Source organism: Erithacus rubecula (genome assembly GCF_903797595.1).
Source record: "Erithacus rubecula genome assembly, chromosome: 3".
NCBI lineage: Eukaryota > Metazoa > Chordata > Aves > Passeriformes > Muscicapidae > Erithacus > Erithacus rubecula.
The window spans coordinates 27,574,012-27,590,150 of record NC_136689.1 but is presented as its reverse complement, the minus strand read 5'-3'; the positions used below and the strand labels follow the sequence as shown (position 1 = coordinate 27,590,150).

The 16,139-nt window shown below is 37.2% G+C and overlaps 1 protein-coding gene across 6 annotated transcripts in view; it reads right to left on the bottom strand.

Annotated features, from left to right (window-relative positions):
- Window positions 1-454: 454 nt before the first annotated feature.
- Window positions 455-16,139, bottom strand: part of OSBPL3 (oxysterol binding protein like 3) — an 80,371-nt gene continuing 64,686 nt past the window's right edge. For all 6 annotated transcript variants that reach the window (XM_079302340.1, XM_079302335.1, XM_079302337.1 and 3 more), the window contains 8 exons: window positions 15,345-15,482; window positions 12,561-12,624; window positions 9,488-9,566; window positions 7,272-7,416; window positions 5,846-5,990; window positions 5,054-5,180; window positions 4,406-4,528; window positions 455-3,680 (listed from right to left, as the gene is read on the bottom strand). In XM_079302340.1, the coding sequence (XP_079158466.1) occupies window positions 3,584-3,680; window positions 4,406-4,528; window positions 5,054-5,180; window positions 5,846-5,990; window positions 7,272-7,416; window positions 9,488-9,566; window positions 12,561-12,624; window positions 15,345-15,482 (918 nt within the window). In that variant the 3' untranslated portion in view covers window positions 455-3,583. The remainder of the gene's footprint in view (window positions 3,681-4,405; window positions 4,529-5,053; window positions 5,181-5,845; window positions 5,991-7,271; window positions 7,417-9,487; window positions 9,567-12,560; window positions 12,625-15,344; window positions 15,483-16,139) is intronic.

Genomic DNA, 16,139 nt, shown 5'->3' with positions numbered 1-16,139 from the left:
AAGTGATGCTGTTTTGCAATCGCAAATTTACAAAATCAGAAACTGAGCATCAATCCTGCAAATCTGAAAGTAGAGCTGTGGGTTTCTGTTTCTGTGTACAATATTTCCCTGGATTTATTTTTTTCTTTCTATGTTTTACAACTTGAAAAATGAAGCAGGGTTTCAACATCCAAAGGCCTGAGCTGCCCATGAAGTTTATAGTGAGAGTTTTACTTCATGAAGTGACACACAAAGAAAGGCAGAGCTGCATGAGTGCTTCTCAAACTGGCCTCCAAAGTCATATTAAGCAATGTTTAAAAAGTCATGAAATAGGAGAGCTATAACAGCAGGCAGGGGTCATCAGGAAATTTTAAGACTGATCCATTGAATTACACACCTTGGGGATCACAGCTGTGCAGGAAAGGAAGCAGTTAAGTTGTCTGATACATTCTTTTTTTACCATTCAGGGTAGAAATAGTGGGTAAAAAGTCCCTCAGTGTCAGTTATTAAAAACAACATTTGTCTCAGGTATACTGCAGAAAGCTAATATAAATTTTGTACACATTAACACAGCTGAAGTTTTGGAGAAGAAAATTACCAAAATTTCATCTTTTACCAATAATAACTTTATAGAATATATTAAGTTTGTGAATGTTGAATATATTTACATGCAGAAATACAGAGAACTAACATCAAGACAAATTTCTTCCACTTCTTAATATACAGTTAACAGAAGTTTAACAAGTAAACCCAATTGATTCATACAAAAGTAAGCAGGGAAAACTATCCTGCAGCTGGAAATGTGGGGGTCAGAGGATCATTCACAATTGGTTATACTGTGTTTGGAGGTGTGTCCTACAGATTTACAAAAGGAGTAATTACTTGTTCCATGATTTTGCTTCATGCATTTAAGAAATGCCCTGGATTATTCTCAGGCATTTTTATGGAGACAATGCTAAAATTCTGGAGTTTACCTTTCTTGACACAGAAATTTTGATGAAGAAATTTTTATATAAGGCACTGCTCAGCCCAATGCTTCTTGTCATTAATCCCATATATTTCAGACAGCTTGGAGTGTTAGAGAAATCAGACTGGCACTGCCAGTCTGATTTCTCAAAAATCATGACTCAAATACCCCATATGAGATTTGTTTTGTTTAATACCTGTATGGGGAATCCCCTCCACACATAGAATATACAAACCCAGCAGTCAGATCAGACACAGTAGCTGCCAAATATGACAGTGAGCAAGCTTAATGCAGCCTCCACAAATTTTGCTCCTTTTCTTAAAAGCTTTTATTTCCTCTACCCTCTTTTGTTTTCAAATGAACCTTATTTTTAGTATAAATTGGAATTACCAACAGGAAGTATAATTGCAATTATCAACTTATTTCTGTGCCAGGTTTTGACAGTTAATACAAGGATAAAAGACAGGAAAGGAAGAAGTCATGAAGAGAATCACATTTTTCTTGAAAAGCCAAACAGCCCCCAGAGTTTAAGATTTCCTTTGGAATCAAAGCCCAGATTTTGTCTTCATATAAGTGTGAACTTTGCCTTGTTGCAAGCTGCTGGCATGGTAGTCAAGTCTTTCAAAGATATATTAATTAAATATAATTATGCTAATTTCTTTGGTAATAAATTATGGAAATGATTGTGAGGCAGAGACCCTGGGCAAAATGAAAAATGGTGAAAAAGCATTCATCTGCCTCTGAGACAATGAGGTTTCAAAGTAATGGAAAACAAAGTTCAAATATACATCTAATCTGACACCACAGATTTTGTTTAAAATTTAAAACCTTCATAGTATTTCCTTCATGTTACATATAATACATGGGTCCATTTTAAATAGATTTTCTCTAGAACAATGCAGCACAATTGCAGTAAAGTGCAAGCTTTTCTAAGCTATTAGTCTGTCCTCCTAGGAGTCTACTTAATCCATGCCATGTCCAGTTATTCCAGTCATAAGCCAATTTTAACACGTCAGCATTTGGGTTTGTTTTGTGTCTTTACAGGGGAAAGGGAAAGGGAAAGGGAAAGGGAAAGGGAAAGGGAAAGGGAAAGGGAAAGGGAAAGGGAAAGGGAAAGGGAAAGGGAAAGGGAAAGGGAAAGGGAAAGGGAAAGGGAAAGGGAAAGGGAAAGGGAAAGGGAAAGGGAAAGGGAAAGGGAAAGGGAAAGGATGGGGTGACAGGATGCAGATCTATCATGTGGAAAACTGCATTGCTGCCAGAGAGCTGCAGACACAGAGCAGATTTGAAGAATTATGGATCAGGCTTGGGTTGTAGATATGTGGGAATGCAAATTACACTGTTAATGACTATGACATCATGATTTGATGGAAAAAACCCAAAAGTACTGCCTGACTGATCTCTATAATCTTCATTCAAAAGTGAGGTTTCTGCTACATTTGTTTCCTGCTAAATTTCTGATCTGTGGTTTAGTAGCTTCACAAATCAAACCATACATATAAAATTACAGGAAAGGGATGCAATTGATTTAGTGCAAGACATTTAACATTTGTCTGAACTTAACAAACAGACAGAGGAAGATCAAAGACTCCATACACTTCTCCATAAGGCAGATGGTAATTTTTTAAATATAAGATTTTAAATATGTTATTTCTTAAGAGGTAGAAAATATCAAAATCCTAGGAAAAAATTTCTAGCTTAAAACAATCGGTTTGCTAACTTTTTAAAAAGTCTTACTGTTGCAATTTTTAAGTGAATAAAAACAAATGAAGCTATGGAAGCACAGGATTTCGTGCTCTGTGTAAGATTTCACTTACTGGAAAAAGAGAGAGCTTCTTCATCTAGTCAGTGCTCAAGCAGTATATACAAATGATCTCCTCATCTTGCCCTGTTGGGGGCTATACATTTGAACTGAAAATTCTTCCCAGTGGAAAATTTTGGCGATTCCTGACTTTCTAGCACTACATTTAACCGGGTACAGTTTATGTATAAGGCAGTAGAACCACCAATGTAAGCTCAGAACTACCTCTTCCATAAAGCTAAGAAGAAAGTTAATAGAAGCAAAAGCTTACTTAAATCTTTCCTACAGACAGCCAAAGATCATAGCCAGATTCCAGCACCAGCTGATAATCTGTTTTAGCAATTTATACCAGCCCAGAGACAGCTAAACTACTCATTGCACCATGGAAGCCTGCCTACAGTTTGAGTTACTAAGGCTTGCACTCTGATTCCTCAGCACAGCTAGGAGGTGCTACTGTCTCCAATGCAATTCAGTAAGGCATAATTTAACTCAGAACTGACATTATTACACATTGAAAAAGTAGTGCAAAAGCTCCTCTCTCTTCCATTTGTTAACATTCAGTACTATTTATTAAATATTTTATAAAAAGAAGTTCGGATATTTATACATTCAAACAATCACTGCAATAGTTGAGTAAAGGAAACAAATTAATTATCAGATTCTAAATTAAGCACAATTCTGGAGATATGCACATTTGCACACACCACACACATTCTGTGTGAGTGTGTGTATATATGTGTGTGTATATATAGATATAGATATATAGTTATATTTTATATATATGTCTTTTAAATCAGATCCAAAAATACAGCACAGAATCTCTTCACTTAGCTCCTCTTTCACCAGAGGACAGGATTGTCCAGTTTGGAAAAACCAGGTTCTTTTCTAAGGTCCATGTAGGTTCCATTGCTCACCCAGGAGTCATCACTGGATTTCCTGTCAAAGATTAAACAAATGTAAGCTTATCTTTTCCATCCATATCCACAATGCAGTGTAGCACCATGCACAGATACCAAATCCAGCCCATGAACCAGGTGCAGCTCATTGCAGCCTGCAAACAGGTACAGCTTGGAGAGCTGAACTGTGTCTGCACTGGGCCACGGAGAGGCATCTCAATCTAATGTTCACCAGAGAACATCACTACTGAACAGCCAAATGCATTAACTCTAATACTTTTGCTATGTAATAATTAAATTCTTTATTCCATCATTTAAATTTGCAGGATAAATCTCAACTTTCAAAACCTCATTGTAAAGATTCAAATCTTCATTCTTATTCACAATTCTCATTGTGAGTATACAGTCACAAAGTATTAGATTTTGCCTCTATCCTGCTTCCCTTTAGTAGGTGTGACTGGCATGTGATGTGTGAGCTCACCAGCCAGAGATGGAGTAGTCTAAGCCATTCCCTTTTGCACCTATTTAAAGCATTCCTGTGTTCCACAGAAGTGAAAAAAAAAATTCAGGATTGCACTAATAAAAAACTAATAAATAATTCAGAGTTTTAACAAAGTCTGGAGTATTCTGCATCACCAAAGTACAAAACCAAAGTATATAGAGGAACCCTGGAAAAAAAATGGAGCCTGTCACATAGCAATTTAGAATCAGATCTATAACAAGAATTTCAGTAAGTGATAGTATATGCTAATTGTTATCTAGTACCTGAAAAATCTAGGCTGATGCTCTAGATTGTTTTCTTCTAGCACCTTCCGTCGTTCCCTCTGTAGCTGCTCGATCCTCTGCTTTTGTACTTCAGCTCCTTCAATATTCCCTTCTTCTAGACACCTGCAGCAGCATGATATGAGACAACTGAAGAAGAATCTAATCTTTGCAGCAGGTATTTCACAGTGTTTGAAAGATAAACAGCTACTTCTGCAGGCAACTGCACTGTGAAAGAGCACTTAAGGAAAACTAACTCTTGCTACAAGCTCAGAGTCACATTAGATTCTGCTACTTGGAAATTTGCAGAAGTAAAAATTTCACTGCAGAAAGAAGTTTCAAGGGTCTCAGTTTTTGGTTATTCAAATACTGTATGCTCAACATCCAGTACCTGAAGTACTGAAGTTTTAACATCCTTGGAAAGGCAAATATCTAGAAGCATCCAAGAGGCAATTTTAGGATACACTTCCATAATGACTAAACCATCTCTCAATAAGTGATGACAAGGTCTGTTTCAGATGCACTTTAATGTAAAAATAGAAACACATTGCAGTTATCTGTAGAAAACAGTCTGAGTTCAGGGTAAAGTGAGTGTGCAGAAGATTAAGAACTATTTAAGGAAAATATTTCAGAGTTTCTGAAGCTTCTTACCTTTGGTCTGGCCTAAAACGTGTATCAGTGGATGGGAGTAATGACCTAGTTTGTGGGTCCAGTTCATTTAACTCCAGTGCAAATTGTGTAAATCCATACCACTGTTCATAATCTTTAGGCATTGGATCTACAGAAGAAAAGAGTACATTCAGAATTCCAATTAAATGCTATTATATTGAGAAGGAAAACTTCAAGCTCCCTTCAGTTATTTGTTTATGCCTGATCCACAGTGTCAGTTCTGGGGGAACAAGAGGTTTTTAATAATGTGACAAAAGAGAACATCCCCCTTGATAATTACACTGCAACAAGACAGATTTCTGTTCTCTCAGTTGAATCACAGCACAACTGTGATGAAGGCCATGCTATTATCAAAATGCTTTTTTCAAAACACAGTAGACCAAACCCCACAATCTTGGGAGAAATTCAGCTATCACTGTCATTACAGAACTGAGCTTTGTGGGCTATCCTCCAGTGTTCAACACATGAAATAAACAACACTTCTCTGCACAAAACAGTAGAAGTTTGATCTTTTTCTTTGCTCTTCCTGCTAGAGTCCTCAATATTCATTTCATGCCCAAATATGAAAATGAGGGAGAATGGAGAAAATGCAGGAAGCCATGGGATTAATCATGTTATTTAAATGATATATTCTTCTAATCTAGCTTTTAAATGCTTGACAAAAATCTAATATTCTACAGAAAAATAAGAAGAAATTGGGGCCTAATAAAGAGATAAAAACAGTAAGCTTATACTCAAGAAGAGTTTGTGTAATGAGCCATTCTGATCACTAACTTGCTCTCCATATGCAGTTTGAAGATGAAGTTGTCCCACAGTATAAACTTTCATGCCACTTCCCAAAGAGTCGATGCACAACTTTCCCAGATTTATCCATGACACTGCCTTCAATCTCATGTGCATTTGGATTCCAATACTTTGCCTAGAATTAAAAGGAACAAGGGGAAAGAAGGTGCATAAAAGTTCAAGTGCATGACATCCTGCCATGACAGTAGCACCAGGCTGTAGAGCAATGGAACCTGATTATTTAGGTGTACATTACAGTATGAAATGCAAAAAGCTGCTGTTAGTACCATTAAAATACTAACTTCTTAGTATGTTAGCTTCTTAAAATACTAATGTTAAGAATTGTATTTATTTTGTTTGCCTTTTTTAGGGGCACTATGAGTGAAGTGCAACTGACCTTGAATTCTGCCCAAAGACAGTTGATCCTGAGTCCTGACTTGGTTATCTAAATCTCTCCAAAATTTGCAGAAGAGAAAAAGAAGGAACTCATACGTTCATCTCTACTTTAAATAGTTTGCAATATCAAAGGTATAAGATTTGAAGGCTCTCAGCCTTTAATATTTGAACTTTAAGCATCCAGTGTAGCTCTGAAAATACATTAAAGTGCTTTCAAGTAAGCATTTGGTAAAAAAATCACACTATTGCTTCACAGAAAGCACAAAATATACAGGAAAACAAACAAAAAAATCCCAAACTAGCTGGGGAGCATGCCATGCTGCACAGGTTACACTGCAATACTTCTCTTTTATCTGTATGGTCTGCTCTATGGCAAGCAGAGCCTTTCTCCATCACACAGAAAATGCAGGTTAAGGTAAGTCTCTTAGGATGATTTATTAAACAATTTCTCAAGTTAGAAATTTTGGTATTGCTTTCACATTTTCATTGATTTTCCTTTACTACAAAGTCATTGCCAAAAACTGAATTTAATTTCAGATATAAGGATAGTTCCTGAGGAAGTCATATATTTTGTACTTGTGCTGAAGCAAAAGGTTTGAGTAACACCACAACCTTTCTTAAACTCTGAATACCTGCAGAGGGCTAGAGAAAAGCATCAGGACAAGCACCCTGCATAAGCACTGGTCCTACAGCTGTTCAGTGAATGCAACCACAGCACATGCCAGTGGGAGACGTGGTAAACCACTGTCAGGAGACACCTTCTGCCTGTACCTCTCATCACACCCAGAACAGGTTTTCCATTATATTCCTTTCCCTATAATTCCTCTATTTCCAGTGGAATCACTCAAGAAACCTGTTGCTTCTCTTTTTTGCCTAGTGAATGGCAGTTCCTTCAAAATTACAGTTTTCAAGGAATCACAGGTAATTACAGCTTGCTAGCAGAAGTGCTGAGCTTCAGCAGAGAGAATCCTCCCACTGCTGTGCCTGTTAGCAAAGGCAGTGCCAACATTGCTGTGGTTACCTTTATGAAAGTCAGTTTGCAGTGGCATGTGTCATCATTAAGATTTTTTATGATGATCTCTCCATAGTGTTCAATCCATCTTTGCCCACTTAAGATGTTATGGATGCAGGATGTCACCTTGTTCCACGCAAAATGGTCTTTAAAACTGGAAGGAAAAATACAAGAAAAGTCTCATGCCATGTTCAAGTGAGCTCAAAAATAAATTGCAGAGAACTTGATTAGAGAAACCAAATAAACATTTTTTTTTTTACTAGAATGCCTCATCATCTTGTTCCAAACCTTCTCAAAAACAAACCCAATGACAACAATACCATCTTCTAGAAAATCCTTTTCACTTCTGCTATGTACTTTGGTCTTTAATTCAGTTTTCTCTCAATTGTCTTTCTAACTAGTTTTAAGTCTCCACAAGTAATCAATCCTTTTGGAATCTTCTACAGTCTGAGATGCCCTTTCCAAGCTTTGAACACAGTGACAAGGGAAAACACAAGGCCATGGGCCACCAGAGCAATTGGAGCATGTACTGAAAGGAATAAGCTTGGCTCTAGTTCTCAAGGCTGAGCCTAATACGTGTGCTTTAGGCAACAGCAAAAGTTCCCACCAGGCAGTTCAAGATGCAGTTCCACACTGGGAAACAGCAAACAGGGAGAGATAAACAAATACCAATAGGGAATACAACATTTTATCTTTTATGAAAGAAGTAGATGCTCTTATAAAACAGCTTTATAAAGCATCAAGGAAAGGAAAGTCTCATGAAGACATACATTCTACAATTTGTTCTGGGTATGGATGGTCAACTCACTACTGGTAAGAAAAATATCAACTTGCAAAGCACCAGTTTCCCCACAGCAAGGGCTCACATACATCCTGTGAAATTATTAGAATCTTCCCCTACCTCCCCTTAATCACTTGTTTTCACTTGCTGCTTTGTAAGGGCACAAGGACAGTTTGTACAGACTAGCAGATGTGCAGCCAATTTATCCCACAGTAGCTTGTTTTCCTGCCCTTACCTATGCATGTCACATGTTATCAAAAATGCTGAAAAAATGTGTTTGTTTAAAAATGAACCTTGATACTAATGCTTATTTTTCCCCTATAGCCTTGGCACCTTTTTTGTGCCCAATTCTGTATCAAATACACAGGGATACAAACCAACACATGGAGATCACATATGATTCATATTGCTTCCCAGTTCATCAGCCCATCATAGGCCCTAATAAATTAATTATCTTCAATGCTCATTCACATCCTAGAAACCTTTCATTCCAAGGCTTATGGCAGGTGATATGAACATAACACCTGCTTTATACATTACATTTTGGATACTATCTTACTAGACTACAATTTTATCCACTTAAAAAAAAAGGACATGCTTGATTTGTTGAGTGCTAGGTTCTTAAATTCTTTGTTTTTTTTTTTTTTTTTCAGATGGCAGATTAATTAATTTTGTACTCTCTCACTGGAAAACAGATTTAATTGGAACAATACTCAACCTTTAGACCTCTGGTTCTGCAAACATGATGGATATAGGCCAAATTTTAAGGGATTTTAATTGCTCATCAATAATGGGCACTCTGACAAGCCAGCATTGAAACTGCAGATTTTTATTTAAAAAAACAAAAGGAAACAAACCAACTATACTCAACACTTCATTACAGTGGCTGCTTCCTTGGACAATAAATACCAGATATGTAACTAGTTCTGCTTATCACTTCCAGTAATTATTTCTGCAGTGATGATGGTTGTTGGCCTTGCCTACAGCCCAGAACACCCCATGGTGTCAGGGTCCCTACAAATACAGTCACAAAAGACTGGAACACCACCACCTCTTCCCCCAAACCCATACTCAGGCAAAAAAATTCATAGCTTCCTTTACCCTGCAGTTTTTCCCCATGAGTTTAAAATGCATTAAGATTGAAATTTCAAGCTGAAGCATGAAAACACCAACTTTTCTTTTTTCAAGGTACACAGGAGTGATGGGGAGTTTTTTCATTGTTTGTTTTTCATAAACTTCGAAAGAGTCAGTGCTTCCAATTTATGCTTCTGGTTTTGGTTTGGTGGGGTCTTTCTTCCTCCCCTTTTCCCTTTAATTTAAAATCATAGCCACCAGTCCTTCCAAAGGGCAGAGCAGAGCTCACTGTCCTCTGAATGAGCGTGGCTCCAGTGTGTGCAAGATCTGTGCCTGTGCATGAGCAGCAGTGCCCAAGGGCAGCACTTACGCTGGAAGAGTTACATGTGTTGTGCCAACTGGAACAATCTCCATGGACTTTCCCCAAAATTTGTTTTTCCATCTGACATCTGGAACAAGAAGCAAAAAAAGACAGGTTTAGTCACAGGTAGGTGAATCAGGCTGTTTATGGGCTTTACTTATTTTCCAAGAAATTCAAAATAACAAAGTGCGACAGAAACGTTCAGAGAATGTTGTGGGACCTTCAAAGACTGGTTGGTGGGTTTGCTGTTATTGCTATTTGCTTTGTTTGATTTTCATCATAATATTGGTTATTTAAATGTCATAGTAACAGATGTTTAACAGTCCTCTCAAAAGCTTTTTCAAAATAAAGGAATTTGAATAAGCTATAGGCAGCCTATACTTGTCTGCAATTCAGTTACTAGTGAATGAATGCAGACAATTTAAAAAACAAAAGCAGAATTTCAAGTACAAAAATATAACAAGAACATCCACAGTCAAGAAACTAAAGAAGGTTTCAAAGGGCACAAAAGGGCAGAGGGTTTAAAGTCCAACTCTCTAAGTTTAACTGGTCTTTTGAAATTTTGTTTGAATCATAGAAAGATGTGTCCAAGTCTCGTGCCATTTCTCTGAAAATATAAAAAAGATAACTCAATGCAAGTTTAGCCAAATTTATTGAGTAAAAGCACCCAGAAGAGAAAGAAACAGAGGGAAGCATGGCAAAAGAGGTGTGACGTTAAATTGGGCTAGATAATCAGGCAGTAACTTTCATAGTAACTTCAGAGCTCAGGGGAATTGCACTCCTTCCTATTTCAGACTCTAGGAACTCCATTCCCTGCCCAACCTGAAAAAGGGGAAAAACCAACTCTGGTCTAAAAAGATCCTAGTTCTAACAGAAGGAAAACACCTTGTGCAATTCTGGGGGGTAATTCTTACACTGACTGTGAGATGGATGCCCAAACCACAGCAAGAGATCACTGAGGTATCTCCTGAGCATGTATTTGCAAGTGAGGAGTGAGCCCCACTGAGCTGCCTATCATTGCAAAGACCAGAATGGGAAATAGGGGAGAATTCTGCAGGCAAAAAAAGTACTTTTCTTATCATGTGAGAAAAGGATCTTTCAGATTTTTTGGTTTTGAAGGCTGGTGCTGGGTCAGCATCTTCAGTGACAGCAATTCTGTTGTGATTCCTACACTGCTCAAATGCTCCAAAGCTACTTCCATGATGTTGTTGAGGCAAATTCTGTCCTGGCTTTCTCTCTTCTGCAGTAGGATGGAAGAGAAAGAGCAAAGATACATCCTACTGAGTTTAACTGTATTTTAGGTTAAAACGCACTACCAGATTGTGCCAGATTCTAAGCTCTCATAAATGGTAAAGCTGTCCCACAGAGATCAGCATGTGAGAAACATTTTGGGAGCCAGTGTGCAACTTGATCACACAATAATTTTAGGACGGAAGAGAAAAAGCAGAGTGTTATTTCAAAGCTATGTTCACACTAACTCAGGCACAGATGCTGTAATAGCTGAAACTTCCTTCATTTCCACTGCTCATGTGTTGACACTCCTCTGCAAAAGCAAAGCCAGCTTCATAAGACATGGAAAGCTATTTCCAAACTATGGGTCCTGTCAGAGCCCAGTCTTCTAGTTCACTAGACATGATCAGGAGATTTCTTGGTGATGGAACACACAAACCAAGGTCAGTGTCTGGTGGGATGACAGCACTACTCTGGCAATGTTGCTGTCTCCTTTTCAGCTGAGAAGGTGACACAGTAAGTGAAAGGGTCTTTGCACACAGAAAGAACTGACAAGCTGCCTTTATGATTAAATTGGTGTTAATCTTTCCACATAAGTTAATAGAGCCTCATTGCAAGAGGTCACAGCATTTAAAAATTGCCTTTACAATGGAAAAAAAAATTGCCTAGCCTTCCCACAAGCTCAGCTAGCCATATCTAAAAACAAAGGCAACAAAAACCCTCAAGCCCTGCTGCATCCTGATTGAATGTCCTGTGCTCACCAAGACCAAATCTCAGACTCACATTAATCAGATTCTCAGCTCTCATTAGAAGAACTTCATTCTCTAAACGGAAGTGTTAAAATATTTGAGTGATAACAGTTGTCAAGATCTGTTAAACAAATCACTCATCTATTTTTATTAAGACAGACTGCTAACTAGTCTTATTTTTACAGTATTCAAGATGGTGTATTTAAAATGCATATATTTTTGGTCATCTTAGCTTTTGGTCTATGAACAAAAGGATTCTTGTGTCCCTGCATTTGTTTACAAAGCAAAGAATTACACAGAATAATAAAACCCAGACTAATGGGTTCCAATATCTGTTCAGTGTGGCTCCATCTGTAATAACTATAATCAAGTCAGCAGAGTCAATCAGAAAAAAAAAAAGATTACAAAATGGCTACATGGTGATTTGGCAAACTCCTGGGTAAAGGATTTTAAGTGAGTTCAAAGGCATGGTTATATTTTACACTCCAGAATCATCTAATCACACAGGTACTGTTACTGGCTGACACCTTCACTAGCAGTGCACAGCAAACACACATCTTTTGAAAAAAACATTAGTAATCAAATAGCACAGAGTCTTACATACTGTGATAATGCCAGCAGAGAAAGAAAGGTAAATGTATTTATCCCTGTTGTTACACTCATTTTTGAAAATTGCTTTTAGAACAGGTTTACAAGATTTGCCAAGTTTCAGGATTTAACTTGTAGTTTTTTCATGCTTTCTTGGAGCTTGTTTGCTTTGTAAATAGCTTGACATACAATTCTTTACTAAAGAACATCCTCCCTCAAAACCCCAAACAAACCTGATTTTAAAGAAGAGCATATACTTGTACATAAAAATAATAATCAATTAATTTTACATTAAAAAAACCCAAACACATCAAAATATCTTGAGAATTTTTATAATAGTAGAAGATCCAAGTAAGAAGCATGCAAATTATTACAGGTTAACATATCATAAAGCCATTCTTATACAAATTTAAGCAAGGATTTTCAACTTTTCCTAATTTCTGGATATTTTGTGTTAAACATACAATGAAAACATTATGAACACTTTAAAAGTAAATTACAGACTGAAGAATTACCTTGCCAAAAAGCAAAATTCACAGATTCAGCATGGCATGCAGAAATAGGTGGGTGGTGACTGACCTAATAGAAAGACATGAAAAGAGAGGGGGGTGGAAAAAAAGATTAATATATGAACACTTGAACAGTCATTTTGGTTTGGCTACTTTTGCTCTGCTTTCTTCTTCATTCCTATATGGCATTTACAATTTGAACATTAGTTTTTCATTTGCATTTGTGTCCTGAAGGGGGAGGCAGTGAGATTAATAAAAGTTCTCAGACCTAAGAAACCTTGAAAGAAATAGGAAACACTTATTTTAAAAAGCCTGGGATTTTGTTTGAGTGAAAATCCAGCTATATACTGTGTACATCGTGTCTAAAGTGATAATTAGATTTACCCTTAGGGCCTCTTAACAGATTAACAAAAACCACACTATGACAGAGATAAAAATTTTCAAAAAAAACAAAAAACAAAAGCACAACAAATGGCCAAAAGCTTCTGTATAGCAAATAACCACAAAACCCTGAGTATGAGGGAGGAGATAGTGATCAGCATCTCTAAGTGGGCCAGGGGTGAAGAAATCAAGCCAGGAAATTCCATCCAGCCATCCCTACTAGTGCAGCAGTGACACCCCAGGTGTTCTGGTGTGAAACTCTAACCACATGCACTGCATTTCATCAGCTTTGGGCAACAGCATTGCATGAATTAGGGCAACCACCAAACCAGCAAAGCAAGGGCTGTGAGCAAATAAACAATTCAGACTATTGAAATGCAATAGCAAATACAGACAGCCCAACATGAAAGCAGCCACTCCTCTCAACTTGAATTCTGCCTTCTGGGTGAACACAGTAACAACTGACCAGGACTAGCTCTTAAGATCTATAACACCTGCTGTTCCTTGGGCAACTTTATTTTCAAGTCAAACTGATATTTTTCACTCTGAATTTAATTTCTTAATTCTTTATGGCTCAAATCAACTTTTACTTTTTTTTTGTTACTCATTTCACAAATCTCTTACTGAGCATTTTTTTTTTCACAGATACCCAGTTATTTACTGAACATCCTCTAGTTAGTTTAAAAAAAAAAAGAAAAGATAAAAGTACTAATTAGTCTCAGCTATGGCCTAATCCAGCAAGAGCAACACTCACTCTCTTCCATGCTGTACCCAGATTAACCCCAGATGTCACTATAATACATGGGTTAAACTTAGCTCTCACTTAAACTGTTGTAATTCCAGAGTAAGGTCATGGTGCTAACAGGAGTTATTCTCACCAAACTCACTCTAGAGATAAAACAGAATCTTTGTTTTGTATCTTCTGTCAGTCTATCCCATGAACTACATTCTGTGCTAGCAAGGTATCTGTAGTAAGTATCAAAATGCTTGTGCAAGCAATAAGCCACTGCCCTGATGTAAAGAGAAATAGTTAATGTTTGCAAGCTGCATTATATTTTTTTCTCCTATGTTGCTCTCTGTTCCCAATATTTCTCCACCCCATATTCTTACAGTAACTCTACCACTCTATAAGCTCACATCACTTATTTCTCATATTAGAACAGCTGTTAATAGCACAAGTTCGCTCATTAAAATTCTTCCATATAAAAACTAGCATTTGTACTGGTTTACCCAATATTCAAGTGAAAATATCTTCCTTTAATCCAGTGTGACATTAAGCTCAGTACTAACCTTTATTCACCACTTTGTCACTCCAATTTGATGCTGTGCTGGTACTTGGCAGTGCTCTCTACACTGTACTGAAGCAGCACAGTGACGAACCAGACACATGAACTTTAAATTTGACTCTTGCTTTGACTGTATTACTTTTTGTTGGACTTTTTTTCCCCTCCTTATTTTTATTCTTGCCTGTGACATTTCCTGAGACTAAGGAAAGATCACACAACATTCCTTTTTGTCAGTTCTAAAACATAATGTGCAAAATGTTGTACCTTCACAGGCAGCCAAAAGCACTTTTCACTTCCTAAAGGAAGCCTCCTTTCTGTGATCAAATTTCTAGGTTGCACACCTTTGCCCACTTGCAGTTTTTGAAATTTTTTTGTTATGTCTAGACAGAATAAGACAGCTTTCTGTCATTCTTACTTTGCTAGCCACCAGGTATTTGGGTTTTATCTCTTTTTAACATACACTTTAGTTGAGTGATTTTGGTAGCTTGGCTGGTTTAAATTATGCATTTTTCACCTCTATTTAATAATTACTCTCCTACTGAGGAATTATCTTCATAAACACTGAGACCATGATGTACTCTATACATTCTTCATCTACACAGCTGTGGTAGCAGACTTGAAAGGCTCAGCTTACTAAGGATTTGGACAGGAAGCAGAATAGTCATGGTGCCATTGGAAATACTTGTGGTTGATTGACTCACCCAAGGGATACATTTCTTATTTTATAAGACATTAAACAGCTGAAGATATAGTATATTTAATGATTTCACACACAAGAAAATGACAAGAATGTAAACTTTTCTTGCAGTTGTGATCAGATTTCAGCATGGGGAATTGCACTCTACTTAACCAAGTTATCCTGTTACTGGAGCAGGCAGCCCGCCAGCCTTTGCTCCTCAAGTGTCAGCTGCTGGTTGTGATGTTTCATGCCAGACTTAGCAGATTTTCCTCAAAACACAATTCCCTTTGTTTACAATTCAGCAAGATCCTTGCTGGGTTTAGCTGGGCTCAGGTAATGCATAGTAATCTTGTATTTTGCCATTAATTCTAGAGGATTCCAGCCAGGCATTTAGAATTCAACAGTGTATCAAGTAGCAATTCTAAGGGTGGCAGCATACAATACCTGTTCTGCAAAGAACTGGAAACCCTTATCTTCACGGATACATTCATAGGTTTCTCCAAGCACAGGATTAAATGGCTTACTTCCAGCTCGGTAGTAACTGGATGCATAGGCAGAGACTGCAAAGGCAGCTATGTACACCTGGGAAGTACATATTTGGAACTTAGATTAATTCATTTACAACAGACACAAAAAAAATCCAACCAGCAAGCTTTATCCTTATTCTGTACTTTCCCCTTCATTTGCAGACTACAAACATGCATGCCTCCTGCAAGCTAAGGCCTAGTTCACAAATTAGGGGATTATTCAATTTTCAGAGTCATTCAATAGGTCAGGGATAGAACTATCAGGGTCAGATACTGCAAATTTTATCAACTGAAAACATTTCTGAAAAGTGCCTGAAACAGTTTAGCAGTCTGCAATGCAGTTCAAAGAAGTAACCTTAAAAGTCACTGTTAAATTTTGTATAATAACTGCTTTTTATAGTTATACTGTGACTCCATAAATGTACTAGCTATCCTTTTCATAAACACAGGAAATATTGGATGAGATTTCACCAACTTTGCTATTTCTAATGCTGTTTGACTTAAATTGTTTTGTTATCTGCTAGGTATTTTTACCTAATCATGAAACTGTTGATCATAACTGACACACAGGTAGCCCTTCCGAATTTTTGCAGTCAACTCAAGCATAATATGAAGAATTAAAATTCAGGGCTGTTTGATTAAAGTCTCTTCTGTAACACTTTTTTCCTCTTTTTATTCCCTTTTCCTCATCTTGTTAAAGTATAGATATTCC